Source organism: Megascapheus bottae, chromosome 13 (genome assembly GCF_031878675.1).
Source record: "Megascapheus bottae isolate mThoBot1 chromosome 13, mThoBot2.hap1, whole genome shotgun sequence".
In the NCBI taxonomy this organism is placed as follows: domain Eukaryota; kingdom Metazoa; phylum Chordata; class Mammalia; order Rodentia; family Geomyidae; genus Megascapheus; species Megascapheus bottae.
In genome coordinates, this window is record NC_143521.1 from 52,054,407 (window position 1) to 52,081,613 (window position 27,207).

General features: G+C 45.5%; 1 protein-coding gene across 1 annotated transcript; it reads right to left on the reverse strand.

Moving 5' to 3' along the window:
* Nucleotides 1-2,304: 2,304 nt before the first annotated feature.
* On the reverse strand, nucleotides 2,305-19,534 carry Lap3 (leucine aminopeptidase 3). Its single transcript, XM_090343793.1, has 13 exons — nucleotides 19,409-19,534; nucleotides 17,604-17,719; nucleotides 16,241-16,295; nucleotides 15,791-15,896; nucleotides 14,197-14,356; nucleotides 12,898-13,062; nucleotides 10,110-10,268; nucleotides 8,686-8,810; nucleotides 8,462-8,550; nucleotides 7,076-7,178; nucleotides 5,696-5,775; nucleotides 3,634-3,743; nucleotides 2,305-2,815 (listed from the first exon to the last, which is right to left on the reverse strand). The coding sequence occupies exons 1-13, from the start codon at nucleotides 19,508-19,510 to the stop codon at nucleotides 2,626-2,628; spliced, it is 1,560 nt and encodes a 519-aa protein (XP_090199919.1). The 5' UTR covers nucleotides 19,511-19,534; the 3' UTR covers nucleotides 2,305-2,625.
* Between the last annotated feature and the right edge of the window lie 7,673 nt (nucleotides 19,535-27,207).

Here is a 27,207-nt window from a genome sequence, read left to right on the forward strand (position 1 = left end):
ATAAATGAGTAGCAAAACATTCCCTACATTTTTCACCTTGGAGGGCAGAAAGCATCTTTGGATTTACTCTGCAGTAATCCTAAAACTTCCTTTAATGGCTAAGCATTCCCAAGATTTCAAGTTGCCCTCAGCCACACTGTGTCCTTTCTCATTTAACCAGTAGGTGAGCAGATACAGTGAACTCCAGAGATGGGCACCTGTCTTTGTGGCACTGGCCATGCACAGCGACCTTTTCTAGCCAGGGTACTGTTCGTCTCTACTTGTTTCCTGTGCTCAGGGCCATGTGCTGGGGGACACAGGTGCTGGACTAGAGTGTATTTCATATTTTAGAGTCCATGAACTGCCATCTTTCCTCTTCTCTTCTGAGGAACAGGGCACCCACTGACATTTCCCCAAATCCCCATAGTGTATTTTGGTTGATGATAGGAGTTAACACATATGGAACTTGAGTGAAAACTTAAAATGTGCCGAACTGTAGCTATACCCATGGCTCTTCCTTCCACTTGTGTTGTCTTCAATGCCAGCAGCTCCCTGGAACTGAGAGGCCTGGGGGCCATACTGGAGATGGACAGTGCAGAGCCTGGGGTTTCAGATGGCTAACCTGGAGCCATCTGTGTACCTAACCACCACCTATTAAAACTACTATGCTCTATGTCACTGTGGGCTTGGATCTGCTGTTGTCAGCCAGACACATGTTCCAGCTGATACACACATGGAGAACAGGCAGAGGGTGAGGGGGTACTGGCAACCAGATATATGACAAATAACAACTGTTTAATCTCAAATCAGATTTGATAAGTACATGATTCAATAAACTATGCTTTTGTATCCCCCACACACGAATAAACAAGGAGCTCTCTTCTTTTATCCCTAAGAGGTCTTTCACAAAGCTTTCTACCAAAGGGCTGGTAAGCCCTTCTGAACTACGTAGGATTCTGGATTTAGTTTCCTTTCTACATTAGTAGTTACACCTGACTCCACTCATTATTTTATTTTATTTTGGCCAGTCCTAGGGCTTGAACTCAGGGCCTGAGCACCATCCTTGGGCTTTCCTCAAAAATCAGTGCTCTATCACTTGGGCCACAGCACCATTTCCAGCTTTTTTCAGTGTATGCAGTACCGAGGAATCAAACCCAGAGCGCTGTGCATGCTAGGCAAGCACCCTACCACTAGGCCAAACTCCTGGACCTTGACTCCATTCATTTTTATGACATAATCTACAACAGGTATCCATGCATGCTCACTACTGGCTTGATTTTCTCTAAGACTAGAAAATATCACAAATAGACATGCCCACTTACATTCCCTCTGCAAATAAGTTTAGATAAAATGTCATTACACATCAAATTTCTGGAAGTTAAAAGTAATTACAATAAGCCTTTTTTTTTATTTTTATTTTTGTGGGTAATGGAGTTGGAACTCGGCCTGGGTGTTGTCCTTGAGCTCTTCAACTCTACGCTACCACCCTACCCTTCCCGTTTTCTGGAGGTTATTTGGAGATAAGAGTCTTAGGTTCTTTTGTGTCTAGGCTGGCTTTGAACCTCAGATCTCAGCCTCCCGAATAGCTAGGATTACAGACGTGAGCCACTGCGCCTGGCTAATAAGCCTCCTTTTCATTTTATCCAATGTTTTGGTCTTTAAAAGAGCACAGATTCTATTCATAAATAATTTGACCCATCTGATACAAAGTAAGCAAGATCTTTGTAATAAATTTTGAATTCTGTTGATTGGCTATAATCTCAGGAAGTTAACGAATATACCTTTTATGGTCTTGTTTCTTACTTGGTTTTTCACTAAATCCTATGTACCAGTTATTGGAAGGAAAGAAAGCACTGCAGTAAATTAGCTCACAAGGCTGCTGGCTGTGCAGACCATGTGGTTTAGCTAAACTCAGCTCTATGCTTTCTGATTCTGTGAACACAACTTCTAACCATGCTCATGCCTCGTTTTCTTCATCTACCACAGGAACTACCGCATCGTGCTGCGGGAAGGATGCGATAGTGTAATGTATGAGAACATGGAGACCAGTGCCTGGCTAGTGTTAAACAGTTAATCATTGTTCTGTGACTTGATTCATTTTGGAAGCCACGTGCCAGGCCACTGTTTTACACATTAGTAAACTCAATCACTGAGTGCCCCCCAAGTAATAATTAGCGTTGAGAAAGTCCTCTATTTCCATACCACAATTTAATTGCGTAGTTCATGTAACAAGACCAAAAGACACATATTATGGTAAAGTTACTCAGTTTGTCATAAAATGTAACTATCAACCAAACTAGACAGCACAAAAAATGCAACTATTGATTACAACTGCATAGTTACTTTTAATTCACTCCTTCATAGCACCACAAATCATGAAGTACATTGTTTTCCCTCAATTAGAAACCTACACTCGGAAAAAGAATCAGGAAGTGATTTTGAAAATGGCCACGTGGAGAGATAGTAGCTTTACTTTCATCACCCTCTGCACAAAATGAAAACAATCACATCAAGGCACACACATCTTTCGTTGTGCTGCACACGTTAGAAATAAGTATCGTTGGTTGCCTTGAAAAGACCTTCATGCAGCTGAAGGCGTTCTCGAGCCCCGTGCTGAAGACGCTCGGGGGGCTGACTCCGCAGGAGCTAATGGCTGTCCTGACTGAAGCGATGCAGGAACTCGATGAGCGTGCGCGTGGGCCTGCCGGTCATGCCCTTGCGCAGGTATGGCACCTCGTCCTTGTTGGTCATCACACCTGCGATGTCCAGATGCGCCCACTTGGGGTGGGTCACGAACTCCTTCAGAAACGCCGCCGCAGTGCAGGCACCTGCAGATCTGGCAAGAAAGGCACACGGCATTGCACTGCTTCCCCCGAGGCCACATGCACCGAGCATGTCAGTGAGATCCTATGTTCTTGCTAGATAGGTTCTGAGACCACAGTACAAAGGGCTTATAAGACCATGTAAGGAGTTAGCCCAGAAGTCAGGGAATTTCTTTTACATGTGGCTTTAAGCCAAACATGAAATAAATTCCCCTATTTTACTTTTCCCTACTTTGTATTTCTCATCACCTCCTTTCTTTTTCCTTCAGGTTTTAATTCAGAGCACTGAGCCACACTCTAGCCCTTTCTGCTTTCATTATTTTTCAAATACCATCTTGTACACTGGGCCTGGACCCCAATCCTCTTGCTTAAGCCTCCCACAGTTTAGCAGACATGCCACCATGCCTAGATTTAATTGGCTAAGATGAAGTCATGTCATCTGTTTGCTGAAATAGCCTCAAACATCAATCCTCCCCATCTTTGCCTCCTAAATGGATAGGAAAACAGGTGTGAGCCACTGAACTTGTTTCTTTGCCTCTTCATTTGCTATGACCTTTAAAATGCAACATTTTTAGAGTCTGCTGGGGAAATACTTTGAGCATTCAACACATCAAAAAGTGTATAAGCTCTGCATCAAAAAGAAACTATAGGCCGGGAGTTTGGCCTAGTGGTAAAGTGCTTGCCTAGCGTGCACGAAGAGCCAGGTTCAATTCCTCGGTAACACATATATAGGGGAAAAAAAAAAAAAACTACAGTCAAATCTTTGTAAAGACTAAAAACAGTCATTTTTGCAACCATGGATGGTTACAAAAACAAAATTTGGCTCTCTTACCTATATTTCCCAATGTTATTAACATCAGCAAGCTGGCAATCCACAACTTGTCTTGTGTAATGCTCAAATAGGGGCATCCTCCACACACGGTCTCCTGTGTCGATGCTGGCCTAAAGAAGACATTGGGTGACAGTTAAAACTAGATGAAGCCTGGCACGGTGGCTCACTCCTGTAATCCTAACTACTCAGGAGACTCAGATCTGAGGATCATGGTTCAAAGCCAGCCCAAAGCCAGCGTGGGCACTGAAATACGTGAGACTCCTATCTCCAATTAACCACCAAAAAACAAAGTGGCGCTGTGGCTCCAGGGGTAGGGCGGTAGCCTTGAGCTGAAGAGCTCAGGGACAACACACAGACTCAGAGTTCAAGCCCCACAACCAAAATAACAACAATAAAAGACTGGATGAAACAGGTTGTGGAAAATTCAGAGTGCTTGAGCTATGAAGGAACGGATCAACTTGTTATACCAATGCATTAGTCTATAAAACAGGCATTATGACTTTCTAATCATAACAAGACATTTCTTATTAGCTGTAAACCATTTGCTAAAGTCTGTTTCAGCTATATAAACAGGTAACCTGTTCTGGAGACAGGTTTTAGGGGCTGGCCCTGCATCACTGAAAACCAGGTCCTGACATAAAATGATTTCATTCATTCATTCATTCACTTACATACCTAATCATTCTATTTTTGTGCACTGAATTTTTAAGCATCTCCAAATAAGCTGAGCTATCAAAAGTCCTGTAGACTATAAGGATAAACACATACATAAACAGATTGTTATTTATACGTCATGGGGCTTGAACTTTGGGCCTGGGTGCTATTCCTGAGCCCTTCAGCTCAAGGCTAGCACTCTACCACTTGAGCCACAGCACAGCTTCCTGGAGATAAGTCTCACAGACTTTTGTGTTCAGGCTGGCCTTGAACCCCAATCTTTAGGTCTCAGCCTCCTGAGTAGCTAGGATTACAGGCATGAGCCGCTGGTGCCCAGCTGAACAGATTTTTTTAACACACTGTGTAGAGTTAAGGTGCCAAAGGTCAGAGGCAAAGTAAAAGGGAAGAAGCAACAATACAAGATGTTTGGCCCTTAAGTCCCTATGAGGTACATTAGTCAAAGGATGTAAGAGACTGCCTTCAGGAAAAGACTGTAAGCTATTAGTTACTGAGGTGCTTTTATATGCACTGAACTTTAATTTCTTTTTATTAAAGTCAAAACAGTGTGGGTGCCATGATGATAGTGGGGAACTGGGTGGTTGGAAGACCAGAGAGGCTCCTGGCCCACCCTGGAAGGAAACGACTGAGTTGTTAGAGGTTTAGAGGGTAAGCTCACCAGTGACAAGAAAGTAGAGATGCAGGGGAAGCCATGGAGGCTAAAAAACTAACTTAACGACCTTAGCCCAGTCTCACAAGTGGATTCATGGATTTTGTTTACTTCCCATAAGAATCTCTGGGTAAGTGGAGGCTGAAAGGAGGAAGGAGCTGGCAGATGGGCAGCCATGTGGGGCCATCACTATAGCCACTGGAGGAAGCCATGGGGACTAAGGTGCAAGAGCATGTATCAGCAACTGAATGCCAGCCCAAGGAGGGCACAAAACCAACAGCCTGCAAGCTGGGAATGAAGCAGGACAGTGAGCGAAGACAAGAGCTGGCTGTCGTTAAGAGGTCAGAGTCACAAACTGCTGTAGGGTGAGGGGGAGGGATGAATTTGGAAGGGCTGGTGTGGAAGGGCTTGAGGGAGGCTCAGAGCTCAGTGGTCTGATGAGTCACTGGACTGGTCGGGCAGGCAAGCTGCATGTACTCTATGTGACTCACAAGACGCTCCCTCACAGCGCCATCCACATACCCTGGGGATTCTCAGCCACAGCCATGTTATTTGTAAGTTGATTCATTTGTAAGGAAACCCAAAGCTCCCTAGAATTAAGATCATTGCTGTGGTCTATTTCCAGCTCAAAGGCAAAGCCACAGCATGACAATTACTTTTAACGCAGGGGATGAACAAGTATATGACTGGAAGACCATAATAACTCATCGTGGGAATTTAGGCTCCACCTGTGATCCTTACCTCAAATAGCTTCTTCCACAGCCAGGATGAATTGGTAAAGACCCCAGTGGCGCCTGACCCCAGGGCTATGTCCATGGCACCTGTAAGACACAAGCCCCTCAGGTCACCATCTGTCTCTGCAGACCAGAAACTATGACCTCTAACCCTGTGTAAGGAATCCCTCATTTTCAAAAACACAAACTTCAGAAATCTCCATTTTTAAGGAAAATCTAAACACACACACACACACACACACACACACACAAAACCAACCAAACAGTATCAAAGCAAGTATTACCCTGTAATCTCATCCCAGGGTAACTACTGTCAACTACTGATATTTCATCCTAGACTTTTAAACATCTTATAGAGAAATAGTTAAGTGGGCATTCTTCCTTTTATGCTCTAAACACATTCCTCTATTCTAGACAAATGTCTGAAAGATGTCTAATGATGAGAACAGAGGGAGGCATGGATCACAATTGTCCTCAGTGATGGCACCGAGGCCTCTCAGTCTGCAGCACTTCTAATCACCCCTATCTGCTACACAGCTTTGATTCCTTTAAGAAAAAAAAGTCTTCCTCTACACTTTCATCTCCAACAAACTACAAAATCATTTCAAAACTCATATTTCTAGGTTGTCTCAAGTTCTTTATTAGGTACCACAACTCAGTAAGCAGCCTTCCTGATTTTGGTATTGGTGCAGAGAAAATGAATGACGGGCCTGGCTCAGTAGTCCCATAAGTCTATCTAGTTCATTCTACCACTGTGCAGACACTGCAGTCTACCACGGGAACACAGTAATGCTCAGGAAGAAAAGAAAGAAACCCTACAAGTTTCCAAATAAAAGAACAGCTTATTTTAAAACTAGTTACAGATACTGTAACAGTCATCTTTAAAACACATACACACACACTCCCACACACACAGCCGGGCGCGGTGGCTCACGCCTGTAATCCTAGCTACTCAGGCGGCCGAGATTTGAGAATCAAGGTTCAAAACCACGAAAGGACCCAAGGCTCATCTCTAAATTAACCCCTAGAAAATGGGAAGTGGGGCTTGGCTCAAAACTAGGGTGGTAGCCTTGAGCTGAAAAGCTCTGGGATCGCGCCCAGGCAGAGTTCAAGCCCCATGACCCACAAACACACACACACACACACACATACCCTCAAAACTCAACTGCCCCAGCAGGTCTCTTCACTGGACTGCCTGTGTCTATCCATCCGATCTTTCTCTGGACCACTGTCCACACTGTGTGCTTGGTGACCACTCCAAGGCACATACTGGACCTCAGCTCTTCGGTGCTTAGCATGCTTCAGTAGCTTCCAGCTGCATCTGGCTCAGTGCAAAACCCCACAACATATCACCAACCACAAGAAGATGGAAAGTGTGTGCTGTGACCTGTTAAGGTGGCGGCGTTGATGATGAGCTTGGGATTAAAGGTGTGAGCGTAGCAGAGAGCATCGGCAAGGATGAGCCTCCCCTCGGCGTCCGTGTTATCCACCTGCAAAGAGGACGAGCAAAGAGAAAGGTAAAGGGTTTCGAAATGAGACCTTAAAATGATGTACTTTACAAATGGGAAACGGGAGAGAGAGGAAAAATTGCCACCAAGTATTAGATACATACTTGACTGGAAAGTAAATGGAATTACCCCCTCCCCTCCAGACCCGAGAACTCTGAACCTGAAGTAAATGAGTTTAGGACTGCGAATGTGGTTTAGGGGTACAGTGCTTGCCCAGTATACATGAAATCTTGGGTTCAACTGCTTGGTATCACATTAACAGAAAAAGCTGGAAATGGTGCTGTGGCTCAAGAGATAAGAAGAGTGCTAGCCTTGAGCCAAAGAAGCTCAAGGACAGTGCCCAGGCCTGGAATGGCCAAAAAAAAAAAAAAAATGTTTTGATTTATTTTCTCTTCTTCTTTTTTTTTTGTCAGTACTGGGGCTTAAACTCGGGGCCTGGGCACTGTCCTTGGACACTCTTTGCTGAGGGCTCGTGCTCTGCCACCAGAGCCATGGCACCACTTCTACCTTTTTCTGTGTATATGGTACCAAGGAATTGAAGCCAGGGCTTCATGCATGCTAGATGAGCACGCTATCACTAGGCTACGCTCCCGGTCCCTACTGGATTTTTTACTGAAAGGATCTAACAAGAAGAGGGAAATGCATAGATTCCTGGAAATAATTAGAGAAAAGAGCTTAAGAAAGATATGTGGCAGCACAAATCCCCAGACTAGAGAACTCTTGCCAACTCCTGCAATCCTTTGTCAATATGCTGCTTTCTTAGTAGAGAGCATGTTCCTAGCAGTCTTCATACAAGTACATGCTGCCCCATGCTCAATTTGTGGAGCAGTGTTTTCCATGGAACATCAACACAGATGAAAGCTAGTTGTGCTACAAGCATATCCAGGCACTAGCCCCTGCTATTCACAGACATGAACCCATGTTTACTGCTACACCATGCTCTACAGGACTGGCTGCAATTTCAGGGTCATTTGTGTATACAGATAGATGGTCATTGGAAAGAACATGACTACAATAGTGAGTGTGAAAAATAATCTTACGTATGCTCATCAAGGAATTCCTACAGGGCTGGGATACAGCTCAAGCAGTAGAGCATTGGCTTATTAAGTTCAAACCCCTGGATCACTGATTTCAAAAACAAAACAAAGTAACAAGAAGGACTTGTGACTCTGCTCAGCCCTGAAGACAGCCCCAGCACAGAGCCGGGGCCATGGCGGAGGTCCCTGAGGAACTTGGGTGCTCTGGATGGAGGGGCCACCACAAACCTGGATGGTCTTCCCGTTCTTGGCTCTCACCACATCCCCAGGCTTGTTGGCCTTGCCACTGGGCATGTTTTCACAAAGAGGGGCCAAACCTATGAAAAAGAACATAAAAGCTCTTCTGAATGAACGCTGGTTAAAACCTGTCTCTAGACCTTTTGTGAGTGGGAGGACAGCACCTCTGCTGTGTGCTAGAAGCCCCAACACGCCATGCCTCCCTCCCCTCTTACCTACGATGTTGATGGGCAAATCAAGCTTTGCAGCAGACACAATGGCCGAGCACACGGTCGCAGCTCCTCCCATGTCGGCCCTCATGAGGTCCATGTTTGCGGAGGGCTTTATGGAGATACCGCCACTGTGGGGGAAAAGCCGTGAGCAAGACCAAGGCCAAAACCACTGCCTTAAAAAGAGCATGCGTTGCCAAGTGTGGAGGGCTTCCCTGAGACTCTTCTGTCTCTGCCTCTCTTTGGCTGAAGTAATGGGAGATGCTTTTCAGTTGTAAGAAACTCTGATGGTTTGGTAAGACTAATGACTGCTAACCGCTCAGCTAAGGGAAGTAACACTTGCCAAGGGAAGACAGTACTAGCTTAGCAACCCACAGCTGTATCCATGTGAACAGGTTCTCCACTAAGGAAAATCAAAGTGTGTGGAGGGCAAATTTCCAGACACTTTAAAGACAGATCTAATTTTGACTCCTGACTCTACTTCTTAGGTGTGAGACAGAATAAATTACTTCATCTTTTTGAATTATGGCTTCCTTACAGTAGAATGGCCATAAGACCCAATGCATACAAAACTTACCTAGTCTCAGCCATTGCCAGTGGCTCATGCCTGTAATTCTAGCTAATGAGGAGGCTGAGAGCTAGGGCTCTCTGTTCCAAGCCCATCCTAGGCAGGAAAGACCAACCAACCATTGAGAACCTAGAAGTGAAACTGAGCTCAAGTGGAAGATGAATGCTAGCCTGGAGGGAAAAAGCCAGGGACAGCACCTAAGGCCCTAAGTTTAAACTGCAGTAACACACACACACACACACACACACACACACACACACACACCTCTGACATGTTACACAAGCATTTTGTAAATGGTAGCCTGATACACTTTAAACTCTGCAAATAAGAGGTGGTTCATTGTAACATTTCTACATGTATACAATGTAGTTTTGGGGTTTTTTTTTTTTGTTTTGTGGCTTGTGGAGCTTGAACTCTGGGACCTTGGCACTGTTCCTAAGCTCTTTAGCTCAAGGGTAGCTCTCTACCACTTGAGCCACAGCACCACTTCTGGTTTTCTGGCGGTTAACTGGAAATAAAAGTTTCACACACTTTCCTGCCTGGGCGGGTTCTGAACCATGATCCTCAGATCTCAGCCTCCTGAGGAGCTAGGATTACAAGCATGAGCCACCAGCACCCAGTTTTACAGTATGCCTTAATCAAACTTCTTTTATCATTCTCCCTTAATGCTTCCCCCTTCTTAAAATAGTTTCCACAGGTTTCATCATTCTAATTTATTTTGTGCAAATAAACTACTTAACCTATAAAAATTTGTAAGACTCAAGACCACAGTGATGATTCAGACTGGGCACCAAGTAACACGTACACACCAAGCGGTCACTGGAATGCACAACACACGCCCTGTGCTGTCAGCAGTAGTTACCTGTCAAAGGTAATGCCCTTCCCGACAAAGACCACAGGCGCATCACCAGTGTTGGGGCTGCCCGTGTAGTGGATTTCCAGGAACACCGGAGGCTCTTCAGACCCTTTGGCTACGCTTAGAAACGAGCCCATCTGCTGTTCCTCAATCCAAGGTTTGGGTCTGCAGGACAGAAAGAGAGGAAAAGAAGATATACTATTACATTTTAGAATTACCTAGGAAAAGCTTATGAGCATTTTTAAAAAGTTTTGTTTTAAACCTTATTAGGCTGGGGGACTGGCAGTTCATGTCTGTAATCTTTGCTCCCAAGGCTAAGATCTGAGGACTGAGGTTCAAAGCCAACTCAGGCAAGAAAGTTCATGAGACTCTTTATTCCAGTTAACCACCCAAAAGCCAAACGTGGAGCTGTGGCCCAAGTGGCAGAGCGCTAGCCTTGAGCAAAACAGCTCAGGAACATCACCCAGGCGAACTCCACGACCAGCTCATTAGTAATATTACTTGTATAAAAATATACTTCTGTATTTTATGGTTTTTAATGGGTTCATTATGTAAAAGCTCTTAAAAATATCACACTGAGCAAGAACTACGGCTCAGTGCTTGCCTAGAATGCACAAGGCTGAGGTGACTCTCAGCCCAGGGGTGGGAACAAGGGAGGGCGTGCAGGCAGGCCACTGTCACTCTGTAACACCCTACTACTTTGTGCATATTCTGGGGCAAGTCACTTACTTATGAGCCTAATTCTTCAACTATGAAAAGTTTGTACATAATAATGCATACAATGTTAGAAAGTAGTGTATAGTCAGTTTTAACAAAGCTATACTACACTGCCTAGAATACCATACCCTATTCCTCCGCTTTCTTAGAACTGATGGAATTTCAGTTTCCAATATTGTCACGCTATTACTCTCAGTTTAACTGCAGTTTGAGATGTCTCTGAAGTGTCTAATGTGGGAAAACAAATTCGTTCTTACTTAACACAGAAGCATTGTGGAGCACAGAATGGAAGCAGTCATTAAGGCAAACCAGAAGTCACTATTCTGTTCTCCTACAAGGTTCGAGGGAGCTTTGTGTTGATTTCTGGGCCATGGTACCTAGGTCTGTGCTCCCAGACCAGCAGCACCAGGTCTCAGGAAGTCTCCACACTTGCCTATCGATTGGTCTTCAGGATTAAACCAGGACTGCCACCAAACTTCAAAGGGACAAAGAATGCACAGAAAAAGTCAAAAGAAACGGGGAGTACTATGAAAGCCACTGCACACAAAGCCAGTCCTCGATGTTTTATAAAGACTTCCGTTCTGAAGAGCCGTCTGCACTTCTTTGATGGAAACTCCCCTACGCTGGCCAGGGTTTTGTGCAGCTACACCTCAGCTTCCTGAGTCATCTTCTTCTCTGCCTAAGCTCTTTTTCCCTCTGATCTTGTCCAAAAGCCTTGTGGTTTCCTTGGAGATCAAAGCACACCTGCCTCCAAACCCAAAGTGCCCTGTACACCTTTTATCTGGGCAAGTGTAAGCTCTGCTCCATAGCCTTTTAACATCTACGTTGGCCCCTGCTCCTGCATAATACTTGCAAAGGAGAAAATGTTCCTTGCTGAAGATCTTCATTGAGGAAAGAGACCAGGGCTTTGTACCTGACTGCTAAGCTCTCAGGAGCTCTAGAAGCGCTATGCCTGCTATAAGTGCACCACCATTGCTTGGCGACACAAAGTACCTGGCATCTCACATAAGCCAAAGCAATGTCTACCAGGACACCTCAATTAAACCTACACGCCACTATCAACTGGACACCTGAGCCATCCAGAGACTTTAACAAGCTCTAGGCCCCATGTTTTGTACACATTACAAACTTTCCTTCTCTCAGCTAGTTCATGCTTCCCTAAGAAAGATGAACCCTAATTACAACTACCGAAGAAGGATTTCAAATGAAGAAGTTACTTTGGCAATGAATAATCCTTTAGGTAAAGCAATTATCTGCTGATTCGTTTTAAGCATAAGCCCCTAAATGGTGAAAACTGGGTTGCCTAGAGGGCTACAAAGACAGCAAGGGAACTTGGAAGGACAGGACCTGAGGCCCACCAGCCCTGCCCCGCTCCCTCACAAGGCCATCCTGCAATCCAGCGAAGGGAATTCCCTTTCCATGCCTTTAGGCATGTGTTACTACTCTTCAATGCACTGCAAGCAAAAAGACAGGAAGAACTGACTGAAATGGCCCATGTGCTTTCCTTACCAAGCTCTTCTGTTACCATATGTAATAAATATATATATATCCTAAATACAAAACTAAAAGGAATAGAAACAAGTCCACACAAAACTCATATTCAATTGCTCCCAGCATTGTATGTACAATACAACTCTGACAGAAGAGATCAGAGAAACAATGAGAAGGTGTGTGCATCACCCAAGCCTGGGGAAGGGAAACGGAAGTGGGCAGGAAAACCTCTCGATGGGTACAAGGTTTCTTCTCAAGTAATCAACATGGTCTTAAAATTGAGTGTTGTCATGGTAGCACAACCATGTCAACACACTAAATATGAGTTTGGTATGCGAATTACATCTCAACAAGAGAACACATACACACATGTACACACACACACGTCATAGCACATTCTCAAAGATAAGGAAAGACACAAAGAACCTCAGGGCCCTATCTCAGCCCGTGGGTAGTTGCTGATGCATCATCTCACCTATCTGGGTTCAAGTTACTGTTCCGAACAAGACAAGGGGCTGCAATTTAGAATCTGAAAGGCTCCTTCTGTCTCTAATATCCTGTTGAGTCTGAGGTAATTTTGAATTACCTGATGTAGACCTCTGTTTTAGGACTAGCATTTCTGAGTTTCTCCTGAATAATTTCAGCAAATTTTGTCGGTGTCATCTCATTGGCTGGAGTCTCCATCAACCGGCGAGCCAAGTTCTGCCCCAAGGCAAAGAGGACGCCTCGCTGCCAGGCTTCATGATCCCCACTGCAGAAGCAAAGAGAGTTACTGTGAACCAGGATGAAAAACCCCAGTCATTCTGCAGCCAGAAGAGGCTCATAACACAGTAACAGCCACAAAGACCCGAGAAGACAAAGACGGCAAGTAACAACTCAGGTGGAAGGAAGAATGCAACGAGCTTGAAAACAGGCCTATTTGTCAGGCCGAGCAGTCGACTTTGGAGTCTTCTGCTGTATACACCAGGGGCTGTGCTGACATGGATGGGCAGGCTCCTGTAAAAAAGGTTTATTTTGTACTCTGCCACAGCAGAGGGATGACACAGGCCAGAGGCTAAGCACTAAAATGAGTGGTCCACAACCAGACATCAAGTTGGAGACTTTCCCGCCTTCTTCTGTCTGGGTCAGAGCTCTAAATCCTAACTCCTAAATGGCAAGATTAGCTTTAGAATAGCAGCATGTGGCCATGTGTTGTATGGTCCTGGCTCTTCTTGTCCACATCAGGAGTTAGTACAGGCAGCTCAGAGATGGATAAAACAACAGCTGGATTAGCTCAAAAGAGTCACTATGTGTCACACACGTGTTCCAGTCTGTCTTTGGATCATCCCAGAAACAATGGTGCTGAGAGTACAATGCTAGAGGTTTTACTCACTGAACTAAGGTCACCCCAAGAAAGTGGAACCAAGGTTCAAAGTCAGCTTACTGCATCCCCAGCTACACCCTCACAGCTGCTCAGCACCACGGGCCACGGGCCACCCACAGCCTCCACAACACGGGAGGTCTAGAGGTGTCATATTATATTTTCAGACAGCAGGGATCTCGCCCCTCAGAGTCCAGTGCAGGGCTGGAATGTACCCGTGCTCAGTGGCCTGCTAAAGAATCTTCCAGCACATTCACAAAGATCCGTGCAGGCATGAGCACGAGGCCCACAGGTGCCCGTTCAGTGGACAGGATTTGGACCAAAACTTGTTCAGATGCGTCTGTCATCATCTCTCCCTCTCTGGTACCAGAGTGGGCCATATGGATGCCATGGGGGAAACATGCATGAGACAGAGCCAGGAGCAGAGCCCTGGACGGTGAGCAGTATCCCGTGGGTAAGGAATTAACTAGGAAGGCTACAGACAGGCCACTCTGTGACACCCCCATCTTAGCTTCTTTCCATCACCTTCCATAGAGCTCTGCCAACACAGATGTCTTCTTCTTCTGCTTAAGCTCGTCATATTCATAGAGACCAAGCACAGCTCCTTCAGCAGCGGCCTGGGCGTCTCCGCAGGGATCCACCTCCACGTGAGATAGCTCCAGGTCTTGAACCTGCCTGCACCCAGCTTCATAAGGACCAAGGAAGCAGAAAACGTTGTCAGTCAAACCGAAGACGAGCAACAGGAAGCAGGGGCAAAGATGATGCCTGGGGTTCAAATCCTAGCTCAGACACTATTCTGAACAGCCTTTTCCTCATCTGTAGAATGAGGATGGGTGTACAAATCATAGGCAGACCTGAGTCAACACACACACGGAGTGAACATCAGCAAACTGCAGAGCAGGAGAGGCCACAGTGAGAGGTAGCTCTTACTATGATCATTTCTGAAACAATGGGGTCTTAGATGAAGCTTCTCAATCATCAAGAGGTGCCCAGGTTAAAAGGGACAGGGAGGGCTGGGAGTTTGGCCTAGTGGTAGAGTGCTTGCCTGCACAAATACCCAGGTTCGATTCTTCTGTGCCATATACATAGAAAAAAGCCGGAAGTGGTGCTGTGGCTCAAGTGGTAGAGCTGTAGCCTTGAGAAAGTCCAAGGTCAGTGCTTATACCCTGAGCTCAAGCCCAGAACTGGCAAATAACAACAACAACAAAAAAAAGCAATCACATTGTAAATTTGTCCATAATACTGAGTAAAACCCAGTAACCTTTATGGTTTACATTCATAAGTTACATTTATAAGTTACAAAATAACAGCTTAGTATGAACTTTCAAAGTAAAATTCACAAGCATCAAGGACTAGTCAAGTTAATTACTGGTGCTCCAGAATGCTTCTTAAAGAACCTTTGGTCAGTCTCTCCTTGGCACTCAGCAGTAAGGGACTCAACTGTGTCCCCTTGATTCCTCCAGGCTAACTGCCTGACAAACAGGAACAGACACAGACCTTTTCATTAGGGGTAAACAAGCACCCCATTCTCTGTTCCTCTTTTATCTGACTGTAAATATGATGACTCCATTTTGCCCAAGTCTGACACACCAAAAACAAAAATAATTCCCACAGCAGTTTCTGGTAGAATATAGCTCTTAACATACATGACTAAGGCTTTATAGGAACTACTGAAGTATTCAAAGTAAAAATCTTACTTTTTATTATAAGGCCAAGCACCTTCCTAAAGAGAAACTGACTTTGCTAAAAATGGGTTATTGCATGAGAACATTCAGGAGGGGTGATGGTGGAGGGCAGACAGAAAAGAAAAGTCTTAAAGTGAGGATCCCCTGGAGCTTTGATCAACATAGATATCAAAAGCAAATAACCAGCCAGGCCTGGTGGCTCACGCCTGGAATCCTAGCTACTCAGAAGGCTGAGATCTGAAGATTGGGGTTCAAAGGCAGCATGGACTGCCTTTGTACTAAAGTCTGTGGGATTCTCATCTCCAGTTAACCACCAGAAAACTGGACTCAAGTGGTAGAGAGCTTTGTCTTGAGCTGACGAGCTCAGGGACACAGTCCAGTCCCAAAGTTCAAGCTCCACGACTAACAAGAGGGGGAAAAAAAAAGCAAATAACCTGCCACAGCAGCTCTGATGTTTTCTTTGCCTTCATCCCAGTTCTCCTGGTCATGGACTCCAGGGGCCCTTTTGCCGAGGCCGACCACCACAACGCTGGGGAAGTCCTGGCGTACAAACACACTGCATGAGCCCCTGAAGTTTGTTAAAGCACTCCTTCCCAGCAGGGGACTGTACATGGTCAGTCACGGAGCCCCCCATGACACTTTACGCTCCACACAGGGGAAAAGTAAGGATAACTCTGTAAATGATTCTACATAACACTGGGCCTTGACCCAAGGAATGTTCAGAGTGAAAAACAGACAACCAGGTTCCTCATCCCAATCTCAAATACTTATGCTTAATGCGGAAATGAAACTCTATGATCTTATACATCCTTCCTAGCCTGACAGGGCAGCCAGTACTGAGCCCACAGGGGGTTTACTAAATAACCATGATCTTCATCTCATACCTGATGCAGACCATAAAAGATTCGGGTTTTGCCTGTCTTCAGAGGTGGCCCAGATCTAGAGCAAGGAGAAATGATGGTTCTACAAATGATAGTTATACAATTCGCTTATACAATACTCTAATAACTGCTTCTGTAGATTTGTTTCTACAGAAAGCTCTCAGGCCAGACTTCTCAGAGACAGCACTTCTCACTGTAACTCAAAACCTTGTAGACTAGATAACATGAGTGTATTCTAAAACAAGGGAAAGCAATGCTATGAATGAGCATCATGTGCTAGCTGAACTGATTACTTTTTTTTTTTTTTCCAGTCCTGAGTATTAAACTTAGGGCCTGGATACCATCTTTGGGCTTTCCTCAAGGCTAGTGCGCTACCACATGAGCCACAGCACCACTTCTGGCTTTTTCTGTGTACATGGTACTGAGAAATCAACCCAGAACTTTTTGTATGCCAGGTAAGCCCCAGGCCACATTCCCAGCCCCTGAACTAATGACTTTTAAATCTTTTCCTTAAAAAAACGCAAACAGAGTAACAACTACAAAGTGGAAGATTTGACAGCAGTGGAGGTTATAATAGGGGCTAATCTGCATGAGAACAGGCAATGCTCCTGTCAAAAGAAGGAACTCCATGTGCCAGTGAGCTAGCAGGAAAGTCCAAGTCTGGATCCATGACTTGTGAAGGCTCTACTGGTGAAGGACTGTTGCAAGAGAGAGGATGTACAATTCTGTCATCCCCCATCAGGTAAATCATTATAATTATTAGACCTCTCGTAGAGTCTGTCTACTAGATTATCAGCCATTTGTAGTGGCTCATGCTAATACTTCTATTTTTAAAAATACAGCCTGAAATCCCATTGTTTCCTACTTTTTATAGACCCCAACTACTCCTAGAGTGGTCAGATCGGCCCTTACCAAATTAGTTTGCATTCTTGCTACATCAGCAGGTGAGCCACTTGTACTTTAACATTTATAAAGCCTTCAAATTCCAAGCAGGCAATAAATGGTAGAACGCTGACTGTTTTTAAACTATTAAGTTACAGGAGACAGACAAGCTGGTGGGAAGGTAGGAGGAACGGATTAGGGAAAAAGAATTTGAGCTGAGCTGAACAACTGTGATACTTCCAAAATCCTATGTCACATTATAATACGTTTGAGATCTATCTGTAAACCATGTGACTTCCCAGAATTGTAGACCTACCCACACTGAAACAGAAAGAGCCTTCTAAAGAATTCTAGTTCACTTTCACTATGGCATCCTGGACAGGGGATTTCCCAGCATCTTACCTACTGACAAGCATTAATAATAATAAAAAAATCTCTTTTGATTTGGGTCCTTTAGGAACCAGAACTCCCAGGTAACACTTACATGTCCAAAGTTTTTCTCAGCTTTCCAGCAACCAATTTATCAAAATTCTCTCCTGCACTTGTGAACTGTGGCACATCATCTTCTTTGTCTTTGGAATAGATTCCTAAAATAAGGCCCTGAGGACAATAGGGAAACATGGGGGTAATCAGAGTTGAGTCCTTAGTGGTCCCAATACTCCAGAAGGAGCAAAGAATTCCACCAAGCTTGGTCTTTCCCACTGAAAGAACAGAGGCCGCACTGGCCATGCTGCCAGCTGGGCTATCTCCCCCAGCTGCGCTTTCAATTCCTCACTAACTATGACCATTTCACACCTTAGCTTGGGTTTTATGTCTGGGAGCTGATGATGTCAAATGGACCTGTCCAAACAAACCTGCTGTAATAAGCCTTCTTTCTCACCTGAGTCCCACGACTACTGCCCTGGTCCCAGCCCTTGTTTTCTTTTTCCTTTTGTCCACTCCCATGTGCATGTGAAATAGCAAGCTCTATTCATATGCTTTTGTCCGGTTAATACATGCAAGTGAATTTGATTCTTAGACATAGCCACAGAACCTAGAGTGATGGAAGTTTTCTTTACTTCTTTGTCACACAACAAAGCTAACACTTATACTGACACTATAGGTTGAGCATCTCTTATCTGAAATGTTCCGGATTTTTCTCAGATTTCAGAATGTGTGAGTTGACACGGAAATGGAGCCCAAGCCAAAAGCATAAAATTCACTTGCTCATGAGAGGTATTATGCAATATTTTACATGTTTTGTGCTTCTTCACTGTGACTTGTCCAAAAAAGGTCACAGAACTTTCCATTGAGCAACATCAAATGAGTGTTCTAAAATTTTGATTTTTCAATCTTTTCAGATTTGCAGACTTGTATTGTTAACCAAGTACCCCCACCAACCTGTAGGCATGGGAGGGAGAGAAGCAGAACATTCCCCCAGATGGGAGAGTACCCCTTTATCTGTTACACAAGCCCAGGACCCTCACATCAAATCAAAAAAATAAACTCTGAGCTCATCGTGTGCTTTTGCAAGGCCATTTACGGCTTTTTTTTATATTTTTTTTTGCCAGTCCTGGGCTTGAGCTCAGGGCCTGAGCACAGTCCTTGGACTTTCTCAAGGCTAGAGCTCTAGCTCTTGAGCCTCAGCACCATTCCGGCTTTTCTGTATGAATGTGGTACGGAGGAATTGAACCCGGGTCTTCGTGCATGCTAGGCAAGCACTTTAACCACCAGGCCAAACTCCCGGCCCCCATTTGCGGCTTTTTAAAAACACTGTCTGCCGTATGTCCACTCGGTGAGGTGGAAAGAACAGGCAATCTTTCCCCCATGTGCCAGATACGGAACCCGAAAGCTAGTGGGGGCAGAGTAGCCCCTTCCCTGGGTGCGGATCCAGCTGTTTGTGTTTTCTGTCGATTCCTGATCCCTCTGCAAAGCCACAAGTACTTACAGACCCAATGCTCGCTCTTTTCCATCCTTCCCACCAAAGACGAGCGAGCTCTGGAGCACCGGTTCACGGCCAGGTTCTCCTGGTGAGGTCCCCCCCCCATCACCCCGGGGCCCGCGGGCAGGGCTGGCGGCGGCGGGCGGCCTCCGGGGAGAGGCCCGGGCCCGCGGCGCCCGCCCCCCGACCCGCGCGGCGCTGCCCGGGCCGCCCCGATCCCCCTGCAAACCGAGCCAACTTGGGTGTCTTTCCGGGGGGACTTGTGTGTTTGCGTCCCCGCCCCACCGCTCCCGGCCGGCCCCGCGGAGCCCCGAGGCCCCCACACTCAGGACTCCCGACGAGGCTCGGGAGCCCCCGCCCCCTCTCACCTTCGTCATGTCTGCGGAGGAGAGACCCCGGCTCCAGAGACGCCGCACGCCCAGACGTCTGACGACGACTCGCCCCGCAGCGGAAAGAGGTTGCCAGATCATCGTCCCTCACACCGCCCTCCGGGAGCACGTGGCGCCCTGGAGGGGGCGGGCGCCCGCCTGGGGGCGGGGCCACGGGGCCGCCACGCCGCACCGCGCATGCCCGGGGACGGAGACAGGTGCGAGGGGGCGTGGCAAGCGGGCACGTGGGGGCGTGGCCGTCGGCGGACCCGCCCCCCCTATGGGCTAGCGTACTGACGTAAGGGGGCGGGACGCGCGTGCTGCTCTCTGCGCGTGCGTCGCGAGTGACTCCTTGAGCGCGCCTAGGGGCGGGGTGGTTAGAAAGCCCGGTCGGCCCCAGGGCGGTGTTGAGGTGAGCCGGAGTCCGGGTTCGAGTCCCGGCACAAGAGGGCAGAGACGTCCAGCAAGCGGGGCGGGGCGGCCTGCGAAGCCCCCGACCCGAGGCGGGAGCCCGGAGGAGCCGCGCGCGTGGTCAGGGTCACTGAACTCACCGGGGGCCGCGCTGCGGCCTCGCGGTTGCTTTTATGCTTTGATTCCTGCGCTCCCCCCCCCCCGCCCCAGTCAAGTAAACCAAACACGGTGTGTGTGTTTTAAAAAAGGATTCTCCGAAAAAGTTGGGTTTTTTTTCTTGTTTTAAATGTTCCCCTGCAAAAAGTTTCAGGCTGAATATAATTCAAGGAAGTCTTCCCAAACCCCTCTTTAATACTACTAGTATATGATCATGATTGTAGCTGGGTCTTTGCTTGTAGAACTCTGCAAAACCCTTTTCGACGTTGAATTCAGGAGCCTGGGAACCACAGAGCCCGTGGGCACTGAGCTGAGGGCTATTCCCGCCCCATTCCTTCCCCCACAGCAGACAAAGGACAGTCCTCTCTGGACAGTAAGTATATAAGGAAGCTAAAGACGCCCAGGAATACATTTTATGTGGATAATTTTATCCTGCCTCCACTCATCTCTCTGGAGTGAAAGAATTCTTTGCCTCCTTCTATGGCAACTGCTGCATTCACATGAGGGTCTGATCTACATTCTGGCAGAAGGTGGGGGGGGAGGGCAGATGTTTTCCAAGGGTCTGTAGCTCAAAGGAACTTAATGCCAAAGAGGTATCTTTTGGGAATTGTATATTCTGCTAGATGTCACGATCTTGTAGAGATGAGAAAAACTATCATTGTAAAATGTTTAAAAAATATTCTTGTCTGGTTTTATGTAGATATGCGTTATTGTTTGGAGTTGGAATATGTCCCAAAAGGCATCAGTAGTGACAACCTTTTTTGTTCTCCACCCCTGTCAGGCAGTATAAGGCCCAGGAAATCCTTTGGCACAAGATGTGACTGATTATGTATCAAATTGGCTGCCCAAGGCCCTGCTGCCTGTAATGATTGATCATTTAGTGTGGCCTTGGACTGATGTTATAAATACCCTAATGATCCTTGGCAGATAGATGTTTCCCCACTGCTTTGCAAGAGGATTGGTTGCCAGATTTTGGAGCTAATTGGAAATGGTGGAAGGAACCCTTAGGAGGTGGGGCCTAGTGGAAGGAAGTTTTCCTCGAGCATATGACTTGGTAAGGAATATTGAGACCTTTTCCACTTCCTGTCTGTTTTCACTTCCTGGTCACCACCAGGTACTCTTGCTGCAATGTACTCCGTGACCACAAGTCCAAAATGAGGGTAAGTGACTATGGACTTTTAGAACTGTGGAATAATGACATCTAGAAATAATCTTTCCATCAATTGATTTTTCTCAAGTGTTTTTGTCACAGTGTTACTGGAGTGTTAGAGCAAAGGTCCCTATTCCAAGTCCTAACAGCCTAGCCCTGTTCCTCTGTCCCAGCATTTTAATTAGAGAGATGAATGAGATGGGCTGTGGTAAAAGGCAGAGAGGAAGGAGAATTAACCAGTGTGGAGGAACAAAAAGGAGTTAAGTGACCACAAGTCTGTCATCAAGGAACTAACAGGAATTTTGAGATTTTGCTGAAAAAGAAATCAGAGGACAGGATTCAGGTTGCCTGGATGACCTAGCCTATAATTTTGGTCAGACCACTGATCTGATTGATCCCTGTCTGGTTGGGGTTTTGCAGAAGAAGTTGTGTGGTCATCACTTGAAAGTCACAATTTGAAATGATTACTTTTCAGGTAATGCCTCATTATCATATATAATTGCTCTCATTTCCAGATTGATCTGTCCTGCAAGGCTCCAGAGAATCAGAGGCAAAACATACAGAGAGAGAGAGAACAAAACAAGTCAGGACAGAATGCTATACTCTTCCAATATGGCAGAAGCATTATTAACACCATATGCTCACACACACACACACACACACACACACACCCCATCCCATTCTCCCTTCTTTACTTGATCAGTTTCCCTTTTCCCCATGGGCTTACCTTCTCTGTGTGTCTGTGGGGGGGGAGGGTAGGTGGGACGTGCATGCCTGCATACTTCCAAAGCAGCTTATCTCAATATGCTAGTCACCTATGTTCTTTTTCCCCCAGGCATCCTGGGAGTGTGGCTTTTGCCCCTGGGTGATCTACACAAAGTGCTCATAAAACATTTGCAGGAACACAAGATTAAGCTGAGTAGCACCGATAATTAAAGAACAGGATTGTGCTAACTTGTGACTTGTAGATAATTAATAGCAGAATGTAATGATTAAGGGTGTGGGACCTCAGGACCAGGAAGAGTGGGTGGCAGAGTGTTGGCTTGGCTTGGTGTGGGTGGGTGGAAGGATTGGGACTGCCTGAAAGGAAAAGTGCATATAAAGAGAGTGATGCTGGATTAAAGAGGATCTTGAAAGGTTGGAAGCGAAGTTTCCTGTGTATGTGGGAGTCGACAGAGAGTCAATGTGGTACTTTGTAGAAGCTAGGAGAAGGAAAAGCTATGTTGTACATCTGGCTGGGATTAGTGTTTAAAGCAGGGAAGGGAAAAGCTAAGCTTCTAGATTAGCTGGTTCTGGTTCTGTAGGAGCTCTTTCACAGCTACATAAACTGCAGATAGTTCTGAGTTGCCGTTCTGCCTTGTTTAATGTGAACATTTTGTCCTGTCTTTGCTAATGAGCATGTTTAAAGTATCCAGGGAGGCAACAGGGCTTTTATGAGGAGGGAAGAAGGGTAGAGGGTTAATAGGAAGGTGGCAAGCTGGGGTGTCACACTACTGCTCATTAGCCATTCAGGGGATGTTTTCCTTCTCTTCAGTCCCAACATCCCTGCAATTACAAATGACCTTCATCTCCTGAGTCTGTCCTGTGATCCTTTAAACACATCCTTTCCACACAGGTTAAATAGTATTCTTTTAATTAAAGAATAAGATTAGTAAAGTCCTTCACCCACATCTTGGTTATTTAAATGCCACTGACTTAGATTCTAAGTCTTCTTTTCCCAGAAGAGTTTTTTTTCTAGTAGTAAATACCTCAGCCATTTAAGATTGATTTTTCTAAAGTTACAATGCAGTGAAATAAAGAATAACATTCAAAGTGCAATTTTGTAAAGTGCAGCTAACCTCCGGTAGGTTGCATACAGCAGAAAGATGTAGCCATTCCTGCCGGCGGCCAGCGGGAGGTGAGGTCAGCAGCACTGGGGGTGGCTTCCTGTGGGCAACATATGCCCCAGCCCATTCCACAGTGGGGTTTGCAAAGCGCAGCTTGGGGCCCAGAGGGAAGATCTGAGGCACAGCTTCCTGCAGCCATGCCCACAGGGCTTCAGCACTGACCTCAGGCTCTCTACTCACATCCAGCCCTCCACACTGCAAAACCCATCTGGAGAGCACTGTTGACTGCGTATTAGGAATCCTCCTTCTGCCCCCTCCAGGAGCTCTGGTTCCAGGAATCCTTCCCACTCCGCTGCACTTCCTTTTTTCTTTTTGCCAGTCCTGGAGCTTGAACTCAGGGCCTGAGCACTGTCCTTGGGCTTTCTCAAGGCTAGAGCACTGCCAGTTGAGCCACAACACCACTTCTGGCTTTTTCTATGTATGTGGTACCAAGGAATCGAACCTGGGTCTTAATGCAGGCTAGGCAAGCACTTTAACCACTAGGCCAAACTCCTGGCCCTCAGCTGTACTTTCAAAATCCAACTAAGGATCCACTGAGCAGCAGAGAAGGCCTCAGGCCTGCCTCCACCTCCCGGTGCAGAAACTGTCCTGTTCCCTGGAGAGCTGGGCCTTCCCAGCTGGGATGATAAATAAAAAAAAGGATGCAAGCCAAGGGCTGGTAGCTCACATGTGTAATCCTAGCTACGCAGGAGGCTGAGATCTGAGGATCACAGTTCAAAGCCAGCCCTGGGCATGAGAGTCCATGAGACTCTGAGCTCCACTTAATCACCAGAAAACCAGAAGTGGCACTGTGGCTCAAGTGGTGGAGTACTAGCCTTGAGCTGAAGTGCTCAGGGATAGGGACCAGGCCCAGAGTTCAAACCCTACTATCGACAAAAAGAATAATGAGGGTACAAGAAGTCCCAGGAAGCCAGCAAATCAGGGAGGTGCCCATGGGCCTTTGCTTCTTGATAAGGAATTGGGCAGCCTCACAAAGGAAACAAATGGGAGGTAGCTGAGGGCAGCCAGAGGAGCAACTGGTATTTCTTAATGGCTAGAAATTATTTTGATGTGTGATTGCATATGTTCGATGAGTAATTACAAGGTACATGCTATTTATGGAGCACACTGATAAATCAGATACCTGTCAGCCCAGTTCTTACAAGTCAAGACAGGCAATTACCGCTGCCGTTGAAGTTACTGCTGCATTTCCTTCTCTCCCCCTTTCTCAACTTCATCAATGTTGAGGCAGAAGGGTGCATTAGGGAAAATGAGACCTAGTGAAGGCCACTCAGAAACAAGGTAGTTAGAAACAAGTGCCATCTTTGCTTCTAAGAGAGGTAACAGGATACATTCCTTACCTCAAGAATTAGCGTCTGGCAGGGAAACGGTGGCTCTCCCCTGCAATCCCAGCTACTCAGGAGGCTACAGGAGTCTGCCCAGCTTAATTCAGTATTGCAATGACTTTAATTTGCAGTTCTAGCCTTAGGCAGTACATCATTCTGGAAAACCGAATGAATGTTCCCATCTCTTGAACAGAAGACACTGATTTTAGACACAGCAAAGAACTAAGGGAAACAGAAGGAAACAGAAAGGTGGTCTGTTGTTTCGAGACAGTTTCCTCCTGAAGATCCAAGAGGGATGTACCTTCCTCATGACAGCTCACACTGGCCCAGGAGGACTTGCTGTGGCTCCCTCTGCCTTTCTTGGAAGGATGTATACACTTAGGATTTGTACCTTTAAGCCTTTAAGAGGCAGAACTGCTAGAAATCCCAGCCCAAAGCCAGGGAACGAAATGCAAACATTGTGTTGACAAAGCATTAAAAACTGAACTTTGTGCTTGCCACAAATAGAGTAGATCACCTAATTTAATGATCACCAGTTCAGAGCAAGGCTTAGCACTGGTGTCCACATTCTTTTCTGCCCTGTTTTATTGAAAGTATTGGCCGTCTAATTCTCCTGGAGAAGTAAATGACCACGATGCGCGTGTGCTTGATTTTATTTGTTCCATTCTTTTGGTTAGTCTGCAATGTTTCTTTCCAATTTAAACATGAGGATTAAATGTTCCCTTTTGCTGGGCACCAGGGCTCACACCTGTAATGCTAACTACCCAGAAAGCTGAGCTCTCAGGGTTGTGGTTCAAGGCCAGCCTGAGCAGAAAAGTCCCCAAGAGACTCATTTCTAATTAACACTCAAAAACCAGAAGTGGAATTGTGCTTCAGTGTCGTAGAGCACTAACCTTGAGCAAAAAGAGCTCAGGGACAGCACCCTGGCCCTGAGTTCAAGTCCCAGAACTGACAAAAAAATGTTTGACTCTGTCCCTGAGCTTCTTTTGATCAAGACGAACACACTCTACCACCTGACCCATAGCTGCACTTCTGGCTTTTTGGGGTGACTTATTGAAGATAAAAGTCTTGTGAACTTTGCTGCCAAGGGTGGCTTCTGATGGTAATTCACAGATCAACTATAAACACACACACACACACACACACACACGCACACACACGCACACACTCATTTCCTTTCTTTTCTTTCCCCCAATAGCTTCCGACTTAGTTTTAAGATGCACTCCAGGACGTCTGAGGTGTGTCTTAGTGGGAAAATGTTTTCCTAGGGTTTGGTCCTCTATGCTACTATTTCACTCGCTAAAAAAAAGACAGACTCCTGTAATTTTTACCATTAGCCAGGTATTGCTACAGTAACTTAAGAAATCAACCAGTTAAAGAAATAAATAAAAATGCCACTAATGTTTTCATCTTAATTATTCAAATTGCTTTGATTTGAATGATTAAATAACATTTTTAAGAAAACAAAGCTTTATTGGGGGTGAAATTGAGTCTAGTCACGTGTGAGGGATTTGATGCCTGAATACTATTGTAGATTTGATGAGTTACCAATTGATAAGTAGTTTAATTTTTAGGACCCTTTGTGGCCACTGTCCATGGGTGTGACTCTGATGATTACTGGTAAGATGCAAGACCCCCAAAACTCCTAAGTTTCTATTCCCCTCCATCCCGCCTGAAAGACAACGATATAAAACACACAGGGAGGGCCCTCCTTATCCAGTTCCACCTTGTGTATTAAAAAATCATAGAATGACTGAATTACAAGAATCCTTCAGAGTCCACTGGTCCATTCAACCTCCAGGAACGTTTATTGCCTGTGGACTGCTGCCCCCTTGTGGTCAAAGCCGTCCATACGACTTCATTTTTCAAATGTTTCATTTCGGATAAAGTTTATTCCCTGGATTGCTTTGTCTATGATTTTTACAACACATGCGTCTGAGGTACTGTCATGTCATGACAATGCTGAAACAGTTAGCTTGTGAATGGAATGACAGCCACAATGTCTCATTGCTTTCCTAGTTTCTGCCTCAAACAACTTATTGCTGATTTCCAATACTCCCATTGTTAAGTGATCTTAAAGAGATGCATGCAATTGCATTATGTACAAACCAGCCCCTTTTCACACCATATGTACACAAAACTTAGAAGCCAATGTGATTAAGTTTCCAGAAATAACAGTCTTCCACCAGTAATACACCTTTGGTAAAAGAACAAAACAAAAAGAAAGGGTTTATGTATTTTTTTTTACTGTTGTACTAAACAGAGTATTCCTACAAGAAGTTTGTCATTTTGAGACAAGAGCTTCATTTGAGCCAAATGTTGTAAAATCACCTTTTGGTATTCCAAAAAGGCATATATGATACAGGCATGATGATAATAATGTATTATATTATACTGTATATGATAAATATACAATACATAATATATTTTATGTAGTGCCATTAGTAGGGCTTGAACTTGAGGCCTTAAACTTGAGCCATGCCTCCAATTCCAGATTTTCACTGGTTAATTGGAGGGAAGAGTCTTACAGATGTGTGTGCTTGGATTGATTGTCTTCAAATTGAGATCCTCATATGTCAGTTTCCTGCATAGTGAGGATGGAATACATGCATGACCCACTAACATATGGCATATACATGTGTGCATATATACATATATGAATGTTACTTTCAAACACTTCAAAGACTTCTGCATATAAAATATTATTTTCATTTAATCCCTCAACGCCTCTGCTAGTGAACAGTGGAGATATTATCATACTGTTTTTATGGTTCATGAAACTGAAACTCAGAATAGCATGGCCATTCCCAGAAGGGGACGAGAACCCTGGTTGCGTCAGTGAAGTGGCTGTCTGTGTACTTTTACTTTGGT